Here is a 21,830-nt window from a genome sequence, read left to right as displayed (position 1 = left end):
CCTCACCCTCAGTGCCCTGTGCACAGGTGAAGCTGGTCTTGTTTTCCCTCCTCTCCGTGGCCAAACCCTGGCATTGCCTTTAAATACATATTCCCAGATTATCCAGGACCAGCACAACTTTCCTTTGGCCCAGAAAATATGTTTGCAATAGCTGGAGTCCTTGGAAATTTCTTTTTTCAAATGTTTGGAGCCAAAATTGGGATCAGCTGAGGGTTGAAAGCATCAGCCTCGGTAAGGGGGATAATATTCCTGGGCACAGCTCATGACTGGGGGCAAGGGCCATAATGAGGGCTGTGTGAGCATCTTCTGCTGATGTAACATTCTCATTTCTCTAGGCATCTTTAAAGGTCCCACTAACCCAGAGGTGGCCCCAGGAGGGAAGCAAGGAACCTGGGGATTGCTTTGGTCCAAATTTGTATGTCAGGACAATTCCTGGAAATTAAAAACCAGCATGTGCAGTTCCAGAGCCCCCTTCCTTTGTTACCTAGTCCTTAAGCACCTGGGCACTGAAGACCTGTGATCTCACTGTGCTAGTGATGTGCACAGCCAGGGGGCACCTGATGCTCTGCAGAAGGACCCCCAGGGAGCCAAAGGGGCCATTTCCTTGAACAGAAAAGTCCTGACAGTGGCAGGAGGTGGGGAGGTCCAGTGTCTGCTCCTGCACTGGGGGACAGACACTGTAGTCATGGCTGTGAAGCATGCCGGTACCACAGGGGCAGTCTGGGAAGGGTAGCCGGAGTTGAGGGAGGCTGGGGCTGGGAGAACTGCCCCTGGATGGAGGGATGGCTCACAAACGTGGCTGCTAGCCTTTCCAATCAGTATGTCCTAGGAAGTAGAGTCAACACTTATCCTACCAGGCCAGTGTGGGTCAGACATCACTTGTTACTTTTATCCTTAAATAGGCAGATCCTTCATGGGGATGGCAGCTTCTGGGGAAATCAGGTCTTCACCCGGGGGAATCGAGTCTGCCCCTGTGGGGCATCTCGGTGCTAGCAAGAGTCTGCTGTTTCTGAAAGGGTTTGACTCGCAGCAGGGACAGGAGAGAGAACTAAGGACCAAGCAACCCAGTCCCTGGGCTGGGGCACACATGTGGGGCAGGGGTGGCAGGACAGGAGGGGCCTGAAACTCCACGGGTCTATGGGTGTGCTGGGCTCCTCACAGTCCACCAGAGCTGACGCTCTGGACCCGCACACTGGCCTTACCACGCTGGCTTAAGGGGATGGCCCTTCTCACGACTCTCAGGCTCTGTTGGCCTGGCTCAGGATCTGGCTGCGAGAACTGAGCCCATGGAATAAAGGCTTCAGCCTATCTAAGCAGGGTCTGATCAGGCAAAGACTGGATGGAGGGGTGGTTTGCAAAGCAGGCTGCCAGCATGTCCAAGAAAGAAGAGTCAGTACTTTTTCTGCCAGACCAGTGTGTTCATAAACATTGCTTCTTGCCTTTAATTTTAAAATGGGCAGGTATTTTATGGGGGACTAAGGTGTCTTTGGTGGCCCTACCTAGTCTAAGATGGACCATAACCCAGCGCATCATTAGACTCACCCAAAGGCTTTTAAAATACAGAATCCTGGCTTCATCCCCAGAAATTCTGATTCAGCAGGTCTGGGATGGGACCCAGGAATTGCAGTTCTGAATTTTTCATAGGAGATCTAAATGCTAGGCCATATCTATGAACCACTAACGTGAAATACCTACTGCCAGTTGTTTGCAGGGAAGTTTTAGGTCATTCCTGAAGGGTTTGGCCCCCTGACCAGATGGCAGCCTCTTGAGGCATGGGGCTATGATGTAGGTGGTGGCATGTATGCTCCTGCCATGAGTCTGTTATAACTCTGTCATTATGATGGTGGTAGTGTCCTGTGGTCCAGGAATGTTGACTTCCATGTTGATATCCCAGCGAGGAATGGGATGCACGGTCCAGCACTGTGACATTACAACTTGATGTTGCCATTGCCTGCCTTTCATTTCATTATTATGCAGCAAATGTGGAGGGGAGCCCCTCTGCTCTGGGCACTGGGAGAGTAACAAGGATGATTCTAACATGGCTGATGCCCTCCAAGGGCTCATAGTTTAGTGAGTGTGATAAGCATGTGCTTTTATTATAAAACGGTCTTTGAATTATTGCAATAACAGATGTGGCCACAAAGTGCTACCAGAATGCAGAGGAAGGAAACTCTATCCCAACGGAAAGACTCCCAGAAGAATTCTCGGTGGATCATAGCACAGGCAGAATTTCAGCCCAGGTCAACCAGGAGTCTGTCCAGGACCAAACTGCAAACACAGGGCCCAGTCCAAATGCTATACTCCTGTGGCTAAGAGTCCTGGGTGAGGGTTGGAAATACTGACCAAGCTTCAGAATGCCAGTCCTGGGCTGTGACCCGTGCTTGTGGGGATGGCATCTGTCTGCCATTCTCACTTCAGCTTTGGGATAAGAGCTAACAGTTTCTTTTCTCTCTGTAAAATTTTCAAGTGATGTGTATGCCAAATGTGTCCCTGTGGCCTTACCGTAGGTGGTGGCTTCTCCGCTGTGCTCCGCCATGGCTCACTCAGAGAGCCAGCGGGGGGCACAGAGTTTCACCTCTCAGGCTCTGTTTTCCCAGTGGCTGGCTCAGGAGCTGGGCTTAAAGCTCTATGGGTACCCTCACCCATTCTGTAAATTTGTCATCTCACTTGGTCTTCTGTACATCGCCATGAGCCCTGGGTGCTGCAGGTGTCCTTGGGTCTGCGGTTCCTGGGGAGGCACCGCTCAGTTTTTCCAGGGCGTGGCTTTCTAGGAGAGATGGACTCAGGAATGGGGCTGCTGCCCGAGGCTACCCGATGGACTCCCATCCTGGTCTGGGAGTCAGGTAACACTCCCCTGTGAGCTTGTAGGTAACTCTTTGAGGACTGTACACTCCCCTGGCCTATCATGGATTCCCCTAGAGGAAAATCCAAACCTGTTTCCTTGTGATCCTGGTGAGCAGCCACTAAGTGTTCTTCTTCAGACTTCAGTGGCTCGTGGTCCGAGGTATGGCTTGGGATGGCCAGGACCGTGGCTGGTTCTCGACTCCCAAGCGAAAATGCTCTGCTGAAACAGAAAAGATGGTGAGGCCTCTCGGACAGAGTTCAGGGGCCCAGGTGAGGAGAACAGGCTGTGAGGGCCTTCAAGACCCCATGGCCTGGACCTGCAGTCCTGGAGCTCCATCTGGGCTCTTGGAAGATGCGGTCTACACCCTTTCTTGAATTCCCCTGAGCTAATGGAGAGGCTTGGGCTCTGGGGCTACATTACACCAACCTGCCTTTCTCCTCAGCTGATACCTGTGTCTGGCTAACCAGTTAATAAGAACAGCCAAAGCTAACCTCAACAGCTGACTTAGACCTGCTCCTGTGGCAAGGAGAGGGATCCTGGGTGCTGGGCATGGGCAGCTGTGGGGCGTCACAGTGAGAGGCACTTTTGAGGAGACGTTGCTTGGTGCTCAAGAAAAGTGAGGTCACCAGGGCACCCATTACTCACCCTACATGGCACAGCTCCTCAGAATTCCAGAAAAAGCTCAAGAGTGACAGAATATCCAACACTCAAGCAGAGAACTCTTCAGCACCAGGAACTTCCTTGTAGTGTATAGAATATGTCTCCTTTCATAAGCTGGTCTTCCCACAGAAGGTGAGACCAAGTCACAGTTAGCAAGCAAGTCTTTCATGCAGATGAATTTTGTCAGAATCTTCTGGACTTGGAGTTACCTACTCATTCATTGAAGAGAAGAGGAATGGAGAATCAGAGAGCAAACCTTTTGATGTGGAGTCTCCTTGGTCAAGAATAGGCTATGCTTGGGGAAGAGGGGGGAGAGACCTTTCTTGCAGCCTTAGTAGGCTGGTTGAGACTCAAAGATACACAGAGCCTGAATCATGTGTGAAGACTCAGCCATCAACAGCAAAGAAATGCCTCTTGTCTCAAATTCAACAAAAATTGATTTATACCTCCCTTGTACCTAAGTATGGTGCTGCACTCAGAGCCTTCAGAAGCTTCATCACAATGAATCTTCACAACAAAACTGTGATTTAGAAGTTATTAGTCCAATTTTTATACATATGGAAACAAATTCCATGAAGTACAGTACACCCCACACCCAAACATAGGTGCACTGCTAGGAAGTGAAAAACAACAGGCAAATCCAAATTTTTCAGGAATCACATTTCTTCCCACTTTAGGAGGTGGCTTGGTATATTTTCCAAAGAATTTATAGTCTGTTTTCAGGCAAAAGCTGAGCCCTAGGAATGTGAACTCAGTTTCTTCCCAGGAGTGCACAGCGGGTCTTTTCTTGCTTTGTTCCATAAGGAACCAGATTGTCCTGGGAGCCAGTGACAGGACAGCCTCAGCCAGTAGCTCAGGAGGACACAGATCCCAGTTCAGAACCTGGCCTTGGCAAGGATTCTGAGCATCTCAAGAGGGCCTAAAGGTAAAGGCTAGGGCAAGCAACAGAAATGGTCTGGGTGGGCATCATTCCAGAGGTCTGGCAAAATCAATCATGACTTCATGGTAATTCCAGGCAGTCAGTAATTCCCAGAGGTTGGACAGGAGTGGCATTGTGCTGATAAGAGCCGAGCCAACCTCTAAGTGGGTACAGGGAGCAGGGTCCAGTCCTGGGACGCAAGAACTTAGCATTTATCAGACACCCACCAGAGATCTTCAGGTCAAGAGTACAGTTCCAGAAAGGGATTGGGTTGTACATGAGGAGCTTGAGTTAGAAGCTACTCCCTTAGGATAAAGGGAAATACGAGGATCATGACTGGGGTGACCACGCATTCATATTTGCTTGGGACAGTCCCAGTTTACATCTTTTGTCCTAAGATAATTAAATATTACCATCTTTCATTCTCAAAAGTGTCCCAGTTTGGGCAATATATTATGTGACCACTGTAGCCATGACCCAACAGACTTTATGCCAAGAAGGGGATTGGTCCTCAGCTGAATGCTTTGGTTGCTAAGGCCAAAAGTCTTGTATGCTGAGCCAAAAGTCTATGAGGCTCTAGGTACCTGACCCCTTCCTACTTCTTCTCTCATTCCATAGACACCAGACTCACTGGTCCTCTTCCAGATCCCAAGACGCTTTGAACTCTTTCCTACCTCAGTGCCTTTGCACTTGCAGTTCACCGTGTTGGATATTCCTCAGGAAGCTGGATCCTTCTCATTGCTCCTTGTTTGTCACCTCCCCAGAGGGGCCTTTCCTAACCACCTTATCCATAAGCTCAATCCTTCACTTTCTGATTTCTTCATATCCCTTTTCATAAGTGTATTAGTCAACTTTTGATGTAGTGTCAACAGTTCAAAAATCTCAGTGGATTCCATCAACACACATTTATTTCTCATCCATATCCCATGAGGGATGTAGGTCAGTTACAGCTCTACAGGGCTCAGCTAGCTTCTACAGAGCGTCTCATTCTGGGACCCAGGCTGAGGGACCAGTATGTAGGGCATTCTGTTCTCACGACGGAAGGCAAAACCTTGAAGGGATTGAATGAGAAACCACCCAAGCCACTGAAAGCTACTGCCTGTGTCATGTCCGCTCATATTCCGCAGGTAAAGATAGTCACAAGGTCAAGTCCAAAATCAATGGGATACGCAAGAGGGCTCTGTCTACAGGCAGCATATCAAGAACAGGGAGAGAACAAATGACTGTGAACAAATAATACAACCTACCACAGTAAGCTGTGCTTATTTTCATTGTTGATTGCCTGGTACCCTCACTAGACTGTAAACTCCCTGAGGGCAGAACTGTAAATGTCTTGTTCACTGTTGTATCTCCATTGCTAATCATATGGCAAATTCTTAGCACTGGTTTCCTATTTTTGTTATAGTTATTAATCATATTAATACTGGTGTTATTATATAGACAAAGCCAACATAGTTGGGGTAGGACAGGCTCTGTTTTGGAAGACACTTGAGGTTTCATTATATGGCCCTTAGGTTGGTGGAGTTGTAGCCAAGGTGCTTAGGCTCTGCCTTAGTCCATTCTGGCTGCTATAACAAAATAGGTAGAAATAGTTATAAACAGTGGAAACTTATTGCTCACATTCCAGAGGCTGGAAGTCTGAGATCAAGGTGCCAGCACAGCCAGCTGAGGACCCTCTTCTGGGTCACAGACTTCTTGTATCCTCATGTGGCAGAAAGGGACTAGGGATCTCTCTGGAGCCTCTTTTATAAGACACTTAATTCCAATCACAAGGGCTCCAACTTCATAACTCAAGTACCTCCAAAAGTCCCCACCTACTAATACCATCACCTTTGGGGATTAGGATTTCAACGTGTGAATTTTGAAGGATGCATATATTTAGACCACAAGAGGCTCTGATTGGAATGCGCCTGGTATTAGAGACTTTAGGACTACAGCAAGGAAGGATAAATGGAAGGTGGGAGGGACCCACACCACTCAACAGAAATGATGCTCAACAGAGTTTTCCAGGTAAATAGGAGAGAACATTCTAGAAAGAGGAGTCTGGGCCAAACATGGGGTTTGCATTGCATATTTGTAGGACTCACCTTGCACATTTGTAGGGCTCTAGGAATCTAATATGGCTAGAATGAGTCTAATATGGCTGGAATATAAGGTGTAGTGGGGGGTAGGGTAGAAAAATAAAGGTTAAAGAGTTTGTCAAGAGCCTTACATCTTTGAGGGTCTTCTGTGCCATTTGAGCAGCTTATATTTTATCCTCAATGCAATAGGAAGTTTTTAAAGAGTTCCAAGAAAGGATGTCACATCATGAGACTTTGTGATTTACAAAATTCACTCTGGAGCATGTGGAGGATGGACTTGAAAGGAGTGAGATTTCAAGCTAGGACACCAGTTTGACTACTGCAGTAGGAAGAGGACCTTCATAGGGCCTTGATGAGAACGTGACAAGTACAAGAGATACTGAAGAGATAGAAGCAACAGAAGTTAGTTACTGATGGGATCTGGGAGTGAGGGAGAAGGAGTTGTGATATTTTGCATAGGCATCTGGGTGCTGTCATTCATGCAGATAAGGAATGAAGGAGGCTTAGGAAAATAACGAGTTCAATTTTGGACATGCAATCCAGGTGCAATGGAATCTCCAGTAAAGGTGTGCATCAGACGGTCACATACCAAGTCTGGAGTGTGCAGGAGGGTCTGGGCTACTAGTATTTATTTGGGAGGCAAAAGCAGAAAGGAAGAATGGTTGGAAGAGAGAAGAGAGCCAAGGAAAAGTACATAACTGACTGATGGCAGCACAGGATCATTTGTTGATGCCAGGGAACAATAGAGATCTATAGAATCTAGGAGAACCAGATTTGAGAAAGAGGACTAGGAATTGAGGTTGGACATATTTAGTTTAATTTGCTGTGATAAAACCCAGACTCCTTCTCATGGTCTAAAAGACCTCGGCCACCCTCTCCACTCATCTCATGTTCCTAGCTCCATGGTTCACCTTGTTTCTGCCGCATTGGCCTCCCTTCTTTCCTTTACATACCCCCACCTCACTTCTACCTCAGGGCCTTTGCACCTACAATTCTCCCCACCTAGAGTAATCTTCCCTTTAGATGGCTGGCTCCTTATCATCAGGCCACATCTCAGAGGTTACCTGCTCAAACAGGCCATCTTTGACCTTGTTGAAACTAAACCTCCACCACCCCTCCATTCACTCTTTTTCCCTTGGCCCAGTCTTAATGTTCTTTGTCTCCTGTTAGAACATAAGCTTTGTGAGAGCTAAGGGCCTGCTTACCTGTCTTGGTGGCCAACCTGTACCTAGTGCAGTGTTTGGCACATGGCAGCTGCTTCATTTCAGAGACCATTGGATGTCAAAGACCATTGGATGTACAGGTCTGGAGCCCAAAAGAGAACTCTGTCCTGGAGGTAAATATTTAAGAGCCATGTTTGGGGTGGGGTGCCTTAAGAGAGATTGTTAAAGGTGAGAAGATGACCTTGAAATAGATCCTATCCTGTTCTAAAATGTGGAAGTCAGGTAGAAGAGGAGAGCTTTAAAATGACTGCAAAGGCGAGGTCAGAGCTAGAGGTGGAAACCCTGGGAGTGGTTGTGATGGAAGAGAGAATTTCGGAAATGTTTCAGGAATGAGAGGCAGCTCAGCTCTGTTGAATGTCCTGCTAATCTAACTCAGGACACCAGTGTCCAAATCATGCCTGCCTGGGAGGTGGAGATTGGATACATACACACCAAACAAAAAAAAGTCCTTGGAAAAAAATGCAAAACCTTGAGTACAATTCATGGCTTTTGGATTGGATTATATCAAGTATGAATCTAGGAGGACACACGGTGCACACAGGAAATAATGGCCGGCATTGTCCCTTTATCCCTGGTGCTCCTTTTGGAACACGTATGGGTTCCTAGATGGCATCTTCAGAATCTTGTCAAGGAGAACCAAGCCTGAACTTAATCCTGTTTATGATGAAGATGAGCCCTGCCGAATGACCATTTCATTCCTCCTGAATGTGACCTTGGGAGCCTCAGCCTCCTCGGGCCTAGTGAAGCTAAATGATAACTTTCACCAAGCTCCAGTGCCAAAGGTGATGTCATGGTAACTCAGATAACTGAGGTGAAAATTAGCATACACTGAACTTCTGAACAGAAAGAGGCAAAAGAAATTCAAGGGTGGGTTTGTAAAGCTGCTTCCAGCTCAGCTAGAGCATGAATCCGCAGAGCTGCCTCAGTTTACTGGTCCAAAGACTCACAACGAAGCACGAACAAGCTGATGGGGCCTCTCCTGCTTGGGTGAGCACCACTGGAGAAAATCACCCAACCTAGCAAAACTAGTGCTGCTACAAATCCACGGTCACCAATCACAGTCAAGCCTCCAGCAGTCCCTAGCAATCCGTCTGTGTTTCTCAAGTCATTCTGTTCTCTCCTAGTGCCTGGAGGCTGTCCCAAGCTTTCTCCACACACTGCAACCCATGAGCAGCCCCTCTCCTCGCCCTGCAGCAGAGAAAGATCTTGCCTCCCCCTCACAGGCAACGTCCTCAGCTTCCAAACCCCGAAGACACCCAGCCTGTAGATATACCCATCCCCATCCTTGCTCTGGCCTTTCCACCTTTTATAATGGAGATGGTTGCTCCTCCCTCCCATCAAAAACCAATCCCCCTGTAGATTATACCTCCCATTAAAGCATTAGATCAGGGACCTTCAAACACCTTTAAATTCACAGCAAAAATGCAGTGCAGTACATGCCGGCCTACATACTTGCATGTAATTGAAACACCATTCGCAAACAGTACTTACCTTTACTCCCTATAATGCACTCAGATATTTTCCATTCCCTTCCTTTTCTTTTTTTTTCTTTCAGCATCCGACTCGTGACCTTCCACGTTCATGACCAGTCACTAATGGGCTGCAATCCACCATTTCAGAAATTTTGCTATAGATTCTCCCTCGCCTCCCACCTCCTCAGGAACCTTATGCCTCATATAATTCATCCTCCTTCACTGTCTCTTCAGCCAGTCACTTTCTACCAAGTCCTTCCCATCAAAATTTAAGTTGTCTCAGATCTCTCTTATCTTAAAAGTAAAGACCTTTCTTCACATCACCCACCTTCTTTCCTGTTCCCTAACACTGTCCTTTATAACCAGACTTCTTTACCAGGGTGTCTTCCCTTGCTGTGTCCATTCCTCACCTCTTAGTCCCTTGTCACTCCATCCATTCTGACCTCTGTGTCCACCATACCTGGAAACTGCTCTCACTGACATCACCAATCAGCCTCTTATTTATTGCTGAAACCTGCCCTTATCTGAACCAGATGCTCAGCGTTATTTCAGAACAGATAAACCTTCCCTTCTGGAAGGTACTCTCCTGTTTTTCCTTCTACCTTTCAGCTGCCTCGTCTCCGTCTGCCCTCTGGCTTCTCTCCATTCTCTCACAAAGTTCCATGCTGGCTTTTTCTTTGCTGACTTGGTAGCCATGTTGTTTGAAGTTTTTGTTTTCTGTTCATATTGTACATTTTCCAGCATCAATGCATTGACCAATTTTATTATTTTGTTAGTTACCTCTTAATTTCTTTGTCCCATATTTCTATTCTAAGTGTTTATCTTTTTATTGAATTGTTAGTTCTTTATATATTAAACATAGTAAATATTTAACTGTAATAACTTGCCAATCCTTCCTTTCTAATATTTGTTCCTTACTATTTAGCTTTTATTTATAGTGATGTTTGAAATCCAGAAGTTTTTCCTTTCTGTAGTTAAAAATATCATTTCCCTTATGAGTGCTAACCTTGGGGTGATACTAAGAAAGTCCTTCCCCACCTCTGAGATTATGCAGATATTCCTTATATTTTCTTCTAGTACTTTTATGGTGCATTCAGTGATGTGTGAATCTAATTTTTCTACAACTTAGCTGTTTATCCAAGCACCATTTATTGATAAATCAACCTTTACCCTGCTATTTTGAAAGCCCAATCATATACTGAATTTTTGTCTGTGTCTGTTTCTGAACCTTCTGTTTGGTTCCATTGATCTCTCATTTGAAGCTAATATAGTACAGATTTTACTATTGTGGCTTTATAATATTATCTTAATATCTGAGCTGGCAAGGCCCCCTTCCACTGGGAGAAAGTAGGTGTCATGGTTGAGAGCTTGAGGTTTGGGACTGGCTTGACTGGGTTCATATCCCAGCCCATCATTAACATGCTGTGTGACTGTGGGCAAGTTACTTGAACACTTGGACTCAGCTTCTGCCTCTGTAAAATGGGAACAATAATAGTATCCACCTCAGCACGTTGCTGTGAAGGTTTAATGAGTTAAGACGTGATTCTCTGGGAATACCAATTAGCATCCCATACACTATTATCCTTGTCCTTCTAAGGAGAACTGGGCTGCTTTTACTATGTTTATCCCATCAGATGGATCTTACAATTGTTTTAATTTTTAAAAAAATCAGTGTGGGTCTTGCCTGGAAGAATGTTAAATTTATACAGATGAGAGAATAACTGTCATCTTAACAATATGAACTCTTCATCCAGAAAATAGTTTGTCTTTCATTTTTAACTTTTCTTTTCTGCCCATTTAAAAAATAGTGTTGTTTTCAATGTGGAGGTCATGCTTGTTCATTGTTTTAGGGCTGAACTTCATTTGCTAGCACTCTGCATATAGCATTTTTTTTAACACTGTGGGTGTATCATTGTGTGCATAGATAGGTGTATATAAGTGTATACATACTATTTTGGGGGAGTATTTGTATCAAGATTAACTTAAACAGCATGGCTATTATAGGTTGTTTAAAATTTTAAAGCTCTGGCCATGAAGCTGCCTGCTCCTTACGTGTCTTCCATTTTTCTCAGGTTTTTTCCCTTCACACAATTTTGATAATTCAAAATTTCCTGGGAAATTCTCCATTTTGTCAACATTTCAAATCTGTTGGAACATTATACATATTATTCTTTTGACTTTGGCTTATCTATTTTATTATCCTATCTCTATGTATATGTATCTTCTCTCTTTTTATTTCTTGAGCAGACCAATAAGAATTTTTTATTGGTCTCTTCAATTATTTTTTCTGCTTTTGTCTTTACTAAGTTTATTCTCCCTTCTCTCTTTAATCTTGTTTAGTTTTTCTTTGTAACTCTTTGAGTTTAAACTCTCATTTCACTTATTTATGTATTATTTAATAATGAATAAGGCTATGAATTTTCTCTGGAACACAGCTTTGGCCTAGTATCAGCATCATTATTTAAGTACTCTGCATTGATAGCTTTTGTTTCTTATTTGAACTCAAGAACTTACTTAAGAAAGGGTTTTATGAATTTTCAAGTGATTTGGGATTTTGCTTTATTTTTGTTACTGATTTCTAGTTTATTTGCACTGTGAATAGAAAATGTGTTACAGTTTTGCTTTGTGGAGGAATGTATGGAACTTTGTTTTAGCCTAATATTAGTCTGTTTCTGTAATATTCCATGGGCACTTGTAAAGAAGGTGGTGTTTCTTGTTTGAAGATTACAGTTTTATGTAATATATACAGACTCATAGTATTTTATAGGTCCTCTTCATCTTTACTCTTGACTTCAGATTACTATTTTTCTCCAACTCCTGTATTTTTAAAAATAGCTTATTTGTCTGTTTCACTGCTTTGGGGCATAAATGTCTTCATTTTGGAATATGCACATCATCCATTTTTTAAATATCATCTTTAGATTTTGTTTTGCTTTGTCAGCCCTCTGGTAATTGAATTATCATTTTGAAAGCAGGGTACCTAGCAATGACAACACCAAAAGAAGAGCCAGTAAAAGAGGGTTTTTCAACAAGCCCCTTTTTGTTTTCTCCTGAAGATCATATTAAGTAATAATTCAACATTATGCACAATAATTATGTAGCTGTTAGTGAATGTTCCACCTTCATTATTTTTCAAAAGTCTGAGCCATGTGAGAACCCTCTGATTTAAAATTTTATTGAAGGTCAAGATCCATGAGCACAACCGGAAACTCCTTCCAAAGGGGAAAGGCACCTCATCTCCCTCTGTTAACCTGGGTGGTGGATGCTGATGAAATCCAATTACAACACTTTGTTTTCCTCATTTGGGTCACTGAGAAGCAAACTCTGTTCTCCAACAGAAGCATTCTAATTTTCCAGAGACAGAAAGATTAGACCTTTGTAGGGCAGTGCACGTTCCCTCCTGCCCTTGTTGTAACAAATCGGAGAGGGATGGAAGACCAAGCTTTGGCCACGTTTTTGTTAGTGTCACTTTGTCACCTCCACCTGTTCCCACGTGCCTGATGAAATGTGTGTTGGTAGCTGTCCTGAGGACTCCTGGCCTGAAACAAGATGATCTAAGAGTCTGGTGTGATATTTTTTCCATCCATGGGTCTGATATTAATATTAAAACTCGTTTTTTTGTGGTTTGCTTTTGCCTGCCTCAGGACTTCCCAAATCCTGGTTGCACATTAGGATCTCCTGGGGAGCTTCTGGAACCTGTGATGCCCTGGGCCCACTCTGCCAAATAAATAGAAATCTTTGGGGCCTGGGCATCTGTAAATGTTAACACTGTTCTAGCGTGAAGTCTGAGCTATCTTGTCCCATTCCCTTATTTTTAACAATTCTGAGTCACTTTGTTTAAGCTGTGTGTCTTGTCCCAAAAAGAGAGTTTATTTTACTAGGCTTGATTAACCTGTATACATATATTATCATAAATGATGTTTGGTCTTCTTTTAGCATTTTACTTTACCTTTCCCCTCTTTATGCTTCCTTGTTTCCGTTGAATACCTGTTTTTTTTTTCTAAATTAACTGCTTTGCTTTTTCCCCTTTGGTAATTCTGAAGATAAGTTACTTTATTACTAATTACACTCAACATCTTTAAAAACATGCTTTAACCTATATTTCTCTAATTAACCACAAAAACTATATAACAGAATTTCTTGCAAGATGAGGAAATTAGCATATCTCTTTGTTCCAACTTTGCTCTTCATATCAGTATACTCTGCCATAGTTTACCCTGGGGCTTGGGCAGGACTGATGTCTTTTATCTTCTCTTACAGAGAATATCTGTTACATTTGCATCCTGTTTTCACAATATTTATAACAATTATTTCAATTTGTTACTATATGGTTTATTTGTTTATTGCCAATCTTTTTGAACAAAATTTTATTAACCAGAACTTTTCCATTCTTGGAGTCTTCACTTTGATTCATCTTTTGATTGGGTAGAAAACATATTCAAGAAGTGTTTTTTATGAGTGCTATGTGAACAAAATATTTTTTGAGGTCTGAGATACTGGGAGCAGTTTCTGTTGTCTTTGCTGTAACAACTTGGCTGGGTCATACTCTACTCTCATTTATTTAGGACAGATCTGTACTGTCTAAGAGAAATGCATTGAAGATCACAGCACAGTATTTTTCTCTAGTTTCCAGAGCTGACACAGGTATCCACCTGTTTTTACAGACTTTAGTCAATTCTGTTGGTTGGGGCTTAGAAGAGGAAAGGAATGTGAGGCACACATATTCATGACTCCATCTTTTCAGATGATATCAACCATTAAGTACTCATTGATTCATTCGGCAAATATTGATTGAGCACCTACAATGTGTCAGGCATTGTGGGACCGATCAGAGATTCAGAGGAATCAGACAAGACTTGTGCTGTCATGGAGCTGGGGAGCGAGAGGGACAGACCATAGACAGACAAGTGAACAAGATAATTTCAGAGAGTGACAGGGAGAGTTGTTGTGTATAGCTGCCCAAAATGGTGCCCTGGGGTTTCACAGCATGGCAACCGAGGGAAAAGGGAATAAAGAAAAAAGAGGAAAGTGGTAGAGTGACGGAGTCGGGGCAGGGACTGGGGTGATATTAATTAAATTCTTCTCTGTAGCAAATGCATTTGTTCACATGCTTACAGTGCCCCTGACGATCTTCCCTGTGAATTGTAGTGCTTTTCTTTGTCTTCAGTCGTCCATGGTGTTGTTCTGCTGGTGGGCAGGCCATGACTTCCCCTGACCTCAAGGTAGTTGGCCTTGTTGGGTTAGGTTTTCTCATCGTTTGCATTAGGCTCCTCGCTGGACTCCCATAAAGCTGGAGATGACTAGCTGTGTGTGGGCATCCATGTCCGTCCCATATTCCCCCAGTTCTGTGCTGATGTATTAATGGTTAGGGTCAACAGATGGATCTACGGCAGAATCTAAGAACACCCCCAAGGACTCCACCATTAGACTTTGGGCCAGTGGGCAGTACTGTTCTTACACTGGGAGATGGTGTGGAGAAGTGGCTAAGTGTTTGGGCCCTAGAGTCAGATGCATTTGAATTTGCATGGACTTGTGTGGATTTGAATTTGCTATTACCATTTACTGGCTGCATGTGGCCCTGGCAGGTTACTTAACCTCTGTTTGACTCAGTGTCTTCATCTTTAAATGGGTTAATAACAGTACCTACCCCAGATTGTTATTGTGACAACTAAATTGAGTAATTGATGAAAGGGTTTAGAACAGTGCCTGCACTTAGTAAACCCCTACTCATATATAATAATAATGACTATTAACTTTGTCTTGTGTTGCCTAAAAGCTTTCTCAGATGCTTCTCACTCCTTGTCAGACTCTGTCTATACTTATAAAATACAGAGATTACAGAGATAACACTGAGTGTGTCTTAGGGAGCAGGTTCACTTTGCTGAATTTAATGGGAGGGCTTTGAGTAGCAAGTTGGAAAATAATGCAGAAAAGGGGAAGATGGGTAGAGTCAGGGAGAAGAAGGAAGAACTCAGTATAAGGAGTCACCAATTCCTTTGCTTTGTCATTTTTTTTTCTTTTGCAAACATGTTTTTCTTATTATTTTTCACCTTATCTTCATTATCATAAGTCAAATATTATACTTACTTAAACTTCAATATTAACACTAAACATCCATATAAGTGTTACAAGGGGATTTAAATGTTTGTCCATATTATTTTTTCCTTCCTTATACCTTTATCATTAAAACATTTTAGAATGAGCCTCTATCATTTTTGCAGTCAGAAAAATTAAATAGCATTTTCATTTTTAAAAATATCACCCAAAAACCTATTATTCCAATACAATTTTTATTTGGGGACTCATGTCCGGTCTTCATCCATATATAAATAAGTGTTTAATAGCTATAATCAAAAGTATACATATAATTTTATGATCTACTGTTTTACATACAGTGATGTTTACCATTCTTCTTTCTACAGGGTCATACTTATCACTTTAATGATTGCGTTCAGACTGCATCACATTAAAAGCTATAATTTACCTCACATTATTGGGCTGACATTCGGGTTGTTCACATTTGCCCTGTAATACAATTATGTCACTATAAACATCTTTGTCCATGTGGCTCTTTTTCTTTTGAATTAAATTTTAGAGATTACTGAGTCATAATATTTGAATAGTTTTGAGCCTGTTGATAAGAATTCATAGACTCCCTTCCGAAAGGATTATATCAACTGCAACTGGCAGTAAATACATATGTGTTTCCATGAAGACTCAACAATATTGGATTGTTTGTTTTTTGTTGTTATTTTTTTTTTTTGCTAGTGAAACGGACTGTCTTTTCATACTAATTCTATTTTCTCTCATATAAACCCTCTGAACATACATTTTGCTTGTCTTGGTGATGTACTTATACAATTATAAAAGCTCCAATTCAATATTGATATTTGCCCTTTGGCATGTCTGTTGCAGTTTTTTTCATTCTGTTTTTTTTTTTTCTTTTTAATTTTGCTTTAGTGTGTGCTTGTTTTTCTACTTATAGCACTTCCCTTGCCTCCATCTTGTTCCAGGGTCTCCTGGCATGAAAAGGGTTTAAAAGAAAAGTTTTCAGAAGAGCAGATCCTGTGGATCCTTAAGCTAAAGGAGGAGAGAGACCAGGAAGTGGGCAGGGCACCGAGATGAGGGACTGTGAGCTCTCTCCTCCTGTTCCTTCTAGAACTTCGTCTCTGAAGGATAGTGCTTACCCAGCATCTTCTCAGCATAGTTTTATAGCTCTGAGGTTGCCAGAATCCCCCAGGCACACCTCTCATTTCCCCACCAAAAATATTTAAAGGAAAGTAATAGACTTGGAATATCTTCACCCTGGTTGTACCCAGGGGTCACCACCAGCTCAGAGAAGCCAGGCACTGTGACTACATTCAAGCTTGAATGACGGTTTTTCCACAACACAAGGGACCAGGAGCATACAGACACTGCCAGGGGTACACACTGAAGGGGGCAGGGGCCAAGGGAAGACCATGTCTGCCACGTCTGCACTGTGCCAGAGGGAACGCCCCATGCCCTGCCCACGTGGAGCCCAGTCTATCTCCCACCTGGAGCTCAGAGCCCAGCCAGTCCAGCCCAACCCTGTGCCACCCTTTCTTTCTATTGCTCTTTAGACTAAGAAAATGCTCCCCCGCCAGCCATCTGTGGCCCAGGCAGAATGCTGGCGATTGCTTACTGACCTGCCCTGCTCATCTCTTGCAGTTTCCTGTTTCTTCAACTTCACCAGCCCCTCTGGGGTCGTCCTGTCACCTAACTACCCAGAGGACTATGGCAACCACCTCCACTGTGTCTGGCTCATCCTGGCCCGGCCTGAGAGCCGCATCCACCTGGCCTTCAATGACATCGACGTGGAGCCACAGTTTGACTTCCTGGTCATCAAGGACGGGGCCACTGCTGAGGCCCCGGTCCTGGGCACCTTCTCAGGAAACCAGCTCCCCTCATCCATCACAAGCAGCGGCCATGTGGCCCGTCTTGAGTTCCAGACTGACCACTCCACAGGGAAGAGGGGCTTCAACATCACCTTCACCAGTGAGTCTCCCCATCCCAACTGAGCATCCATCTATGTATTAGCCTGTCAGGATGGTCGAGGGTGCTCGTGTGAAGAGTGCTGATGTGGGTGGGGCAGTTCCGGAGCACTGCAGGGCTGCAAGAGGCTCCAGCATGACCAGGAAAAGCAGTTGGCTCTGGCTGCTGGGCAGGATGCTCTTTTGGGTAGAGTCACTCTCTTTGGAGCATGTATTACCTCTAGGTGTGACATGTAATGTAAGAGGAGTCTGGGACCTCATTTCTCCCTCTCCCACCACCACTCCTAGAAGGTCCAGCTAGAACCAGGAAGGGCCCAAGGGAGAGCAAACCTCTGTCATCTTCTCATTAGCTACTGACCCCTCTCTGATGTGCTACCCCAAGTCCTTAAATACCTACCCCCCTTGACTTCAGGTCTTCCTGGGGGGCCTGCTCACCTTGGCCCAGTTTCCATTTCCATAATCAAATCAGAAACAGAGGTCTGGAGCAGTGTTTCTGTTTGGCTCTGAGGCTTAGTAGAGCATGGGGCATATTCATACTCTTGGAGGCATATTCTCATCATCAGGGCCATAGTCCAAAGATTATCTCCAGTTTCAGCCCTGGGCACCTTCTCTAAGAAGCAACCTGAAGCTCAGAGGTGATTATCTTCATTGCTGCGCCTCATGGGTTATAGTAGACGTCGGGGTGGGGGCAGAGGCTTGGAGACTGGAAACAACAAGCTGCCAGGGGAGCAGGAAGCTCTTATCGGGTCATCATAAGCTACAGACCCAGTCAGCTTGGCCCACGGCTCATAGTCAAGTGGGGCTGGAGCTTGGTGTGCCCGAGCAATTAGCCAGATCCTTTCCCAGAGGCTGCTGGTGAAATGCAAGGCCCCAGTTCAAGCTCTGCCCCATGCAGACACACACACACATAGAGCGAGTCCCTCTGCTACTTTCTGACAAAACTGATCTCCTCCCAGCCCCTACCTCCACCCTTGGCATAGACGTCTTGCTTCTTCATCCCAACCATCCCTGGGGTCTAATTGAGCGGAAGATAATAGGTTCCAATGGTGGGCCTCTGGGGACCCCACATTCCAGGGAACCACCCAAGCTAAAGCCCTTCCCTGATGTTCCCCTCAGCACCTTCTTTAGGATGCCAGACTTGCTAGACACAGTCGACCGTCTTAGGGAGATCCTGTTCCCATCATCAGTGAGGAGGAGAAAGTAGAGACCAGTTCTGTCTTCCCTAATCTTCCCCAACTGGCGCTGCAGCACTTCTTTTATCTTTTAACTTCCAGCTTCTTTTATCCTCACCTCTATTTTCCATGAGTTCGTGAGCTCTGGAGAGGTGGGGTTATGTATTACTTACCTTTCTATAATCTCTCCTCAGCACAGAGTCTGGAGCATGATAAGTAACAGTAAATGTTTACTGAATAGAAGGATCCACGAATGACTAAGTGCCCTTTCTTCCCAATGGTGGGAGTGGGAAGAAGGGTAGGAGGTATCCCAGGGAAACTCAGGTATGCAGGATGGTGAGGGCTGAGAACTCTGCAGGTTCAAAGTAGACATGGACCCTGTTGGAGGACCTGGGGCAAAAACAGATACTCACAATCTCCTAAGAGAACCAATCCTAGTAAGTCCCCACTTCCCAGGAAAGGAGCAGATGCTGGGCCCTTAGGAGGAAACGGAAAGGCTGCAGCCTTGACCGGAGGCTCAAGTTCTTATCTAGCATTCCTCTCCAAGGTCTCTCTGCCATTGTAAACACTCAAAAAATAGAGGGGGGCAGGTCAAAGAAGAAATTCTAACTGCCACCCCAAGCTCCCTACTCAGAAATGATTCTGGCCAATATTCAGTGAACACTGCTACAGACATCTATTATTGTTCTATGCATTTATACAGATAGTTGGATGAATAAGTAGAAATAATTTTTTAAAATCTGGGCTCCATCTTAGGCCTGCAAAACCAGAATCTCTGAGGGGATAAGCCCCATGATCTACCTTTTATACAGGCTTCTGAGGTGACTCTGATATAGCATATTGATTCGAAACAATAGTCCACGGACAAGTGTTTTGGAATGACCCTAGTCGGTCCTGCAGGACATTAAGTTTCTCAGCCACGTCCCAACTAGTGTTCATCCACTGAGCTTGAATTTGCCCAGGTCACCCAGCTCACCTCCCAGGTAGCTCTCTCCATAGTGAGGGAGCACCCAGGGCTTACCTTCATATAACTTGGAATAATCTCTGTCCCTGCAACAAGATTATCAGCGATCCTGTGTCCACCCTGCAGCTCCTCAGAGTAAGCCTAATCCTTCTAAAGGGCACATTTTGGACGATGATGATAGTAGCTACTGTTTACTGAGTGAGCATCTGTGGTCTTCACACTGGCTCTGCAATGACGACTTCATTAGCTGAGCTCTACCCCTTCTCACCCACCAGGGAACTGAGGTTTGCAAAGGTACACAGGCAGAGCTGGACGTACTTAAATGCTTGACTTAGAGCTTTTACCTCCAAACATTGGGAATAGCTTCCTGTCCCCTGCATGTGTGTTGTATGTGTGTGTGTGTGTGTGTGTGTGTGTGTGTGTGTGTGTGTGTCTGTGTGAAAAACATCAGACAAATGCCTGGATTTCTGGGCCTTAAGCACCACTTTTTTCCCACCCCATATTTCTGAATGTCAGGGCAACCTCACAGTCAGAGTGCATACAGAGGAATGGTTGGGAACCTGATGCGTGCGCTAACTTAGGCTTTGCATTTCAGGGGGTTGGGTGTTGGGGACTCCGTCGTGGCTCTGCAAGGGTCATCACCATCACCTCCATGTCGCATGCTCCCACAGCTCACCTCCAGTAGGAAGGATCACCAGTCTGCAGGCTTCTTGCCTCCAGCAAGATCCAGCAGCCTCTGGGGCCACTTCTGTTTCTGATCATGCAAGTGCTTCAATCACTAGGGAATTTCACATGCTTGTAAACTGAGTTCTTTAAAGTGGCACATGCCTCTGCAGCTGTGGAGCCTAGTCTCTGCTGGAAAGCCACCATCCTTGGAATAGCAGGGATGCAGATAGAGTGTGGCTTCCAAGACTCAGGAGCAGGAACTGTGGCCCCCGATGGAGGAAGGCTGGGAACATGCTTGGGGGAGACGGAGTGGGAGCGGGAAATGGGAAGGGAACTCATACTTCGGAGCACTTACCATCTGTCAGGTGCTGTACCACACATGCTCCAGTTTCATATTCATATCAACTTCCATTTTATTTATATCCTAGAATGACCCTGCCAGTGAAGTATGAGCTCCATTTTATAGGTCAGGAAACGGAGGCTCAGGAAGATTACATAAGTTGCCCAGAACCATATAACTAACAAGAGCTCAACTAAACCTGCAAGGGCACTGACTCTTCCCCCTCCGCCCTGACTGCATCACCAGTTGCCTGAGCAGAGAGAGGGGCAGTCTGACAACAGGCAAGGAAATGAAGGAAAGGGCTTCAGGCAGGGTTGATTCCAGGGCACCTGCCTGGTGATGGTTAATGTCTATTAGTGTCACAGGATTTCCAGTCCAGCTCATCTGCAACATAATGACCCATCACCATCTGAAATTAGGGAAGCATGGCATGGATTTGACATTGAGAAGGCAAATCTTCTCCTTAGCCATGTTGAGCCTCAGTTTCCTCATTTGTACACTGGGGCAATAATATCCACTTCTCAGAATCATTATATGAGCTTAGTAAATGAGTTCACCTAAATCTAATCCCGCTGCCTCATCTATAAATGTTCAGGAGAATGAAATTGGATGAGGTGCTGCCTTATGCCCAGCGTGGCACATTGGTCCCTGGCTCGAGGGCATCTAGCTCTCCCGCCAGCAGAGTGGGTTCTGGGGAAGAGGTGGAGGTCTGGGACTGACCATCATAATGCATCTTCTTTTCTTTGGGGGTCCCCCTGGGGGTCCCCCAGCTCTGCCTAATCACGTCCTTGACCCCCATCCATGCAGCCTTCCGACACAACGAGTGCCCGGATCCTGGGGTTCCAGTAAATGGCAAACGGTTTGGTGACAGCCTCCAGCTGGGAAGCTCTATCTCCTTCCTCTGTGATGAAGGCTTCCTCGGGACTCAGGGCTCAGAGACGATCACCTGCATCCTGAAGGAGGGCAGCGTGGTCTGGAACAGCGCCGTGCTGCGGTGTGAAGGTACGTTCCCGCCTCGGGCTGGGGGCCGTGGCTGTCAGCTGGAGAGGCTGAGGAGAGGGACAGGGTGGCCCAGACCATGGCGATCCACTTTAGTGTCACCCTTCCTCTTCTCCTGGGACTGGGGCCACCCTCTCACCCCCACCCGCCAGAATGGCAGGGGACCACGTTGCATAGTATTTGAATGGCAGCCAGAAGTGAAACTGAGAAACGCTGGTTCTAGACTGGCAGGCATCAAAAACACCTCTCCTTGCAACTGGGACCCCCCAGTGCTACAGCCGTGAGAAGTCCCACTGCCCCTCACACCTGGGGGCCCATCAGCCGGAAGCGGCCGGCAGTGCCGTGAGGTATCATATCCTTCAAGCTGCCTGCCACTCTTCCCTTCTCCATGTGCTGATTTCCCCAGTCCCCGGGGATCTCTCTCGGCTTGGCCTCCATGCCCCTGTTAAGTGCTGCCCTAACACGCTTGTGGTCAAT

The 21,830-nt window shown here is 45.2% G+C and overlaps 1 protein-coding gene across 4 annotated transcripts in view; it reads left to right on the top strand.

The window, feature by feature from the left end:
* The window catches only part of CSMD2 (CUB and Sushi multiple domains 2), a 598,906-nt gene that overhangs the window by 367,390 nt on the left and 209,686 nt on the right, over window positions 1–21,830 (top strand). For all 4 annotated transcript variants that reach the window (XM_057499978.1, XM_057499977.1, XM_036885219.2 and 1 more), the window contains 2 exons: window positions 16,890–17,216; window positions 21,162–21,356. In XM_057499978.1, coding sequence (XP_057355961.1) covers window positions 16,890–17,216; window positions 21,162–21,356 — 522 coding nt within the window. The remainder of the gene's footprint in view (window positions 1–16,889; window positions 17,217–21,161; window positions 21,357–21,830) is intronic.

Source organism: Manis pentadactyla, chromosome 4 (genome assembly GCF_030020395.1).
Source record: "Manis pentadactyla isolate mManPen7 chromosome 4, mManPen7.hap1, whole genome shotgun sequence".
Lineage (NCBI taxonomy): Eukaryota > Metazoa > Chordata > Mammalia > Pholidota > Manidae > Manis > Manis pentadactyla.
The sequence above is the reverse complement of the archived record's forward strand: the minus strand, read 5'-3'. Positions and strand labels throughout refer to the sequence as shown.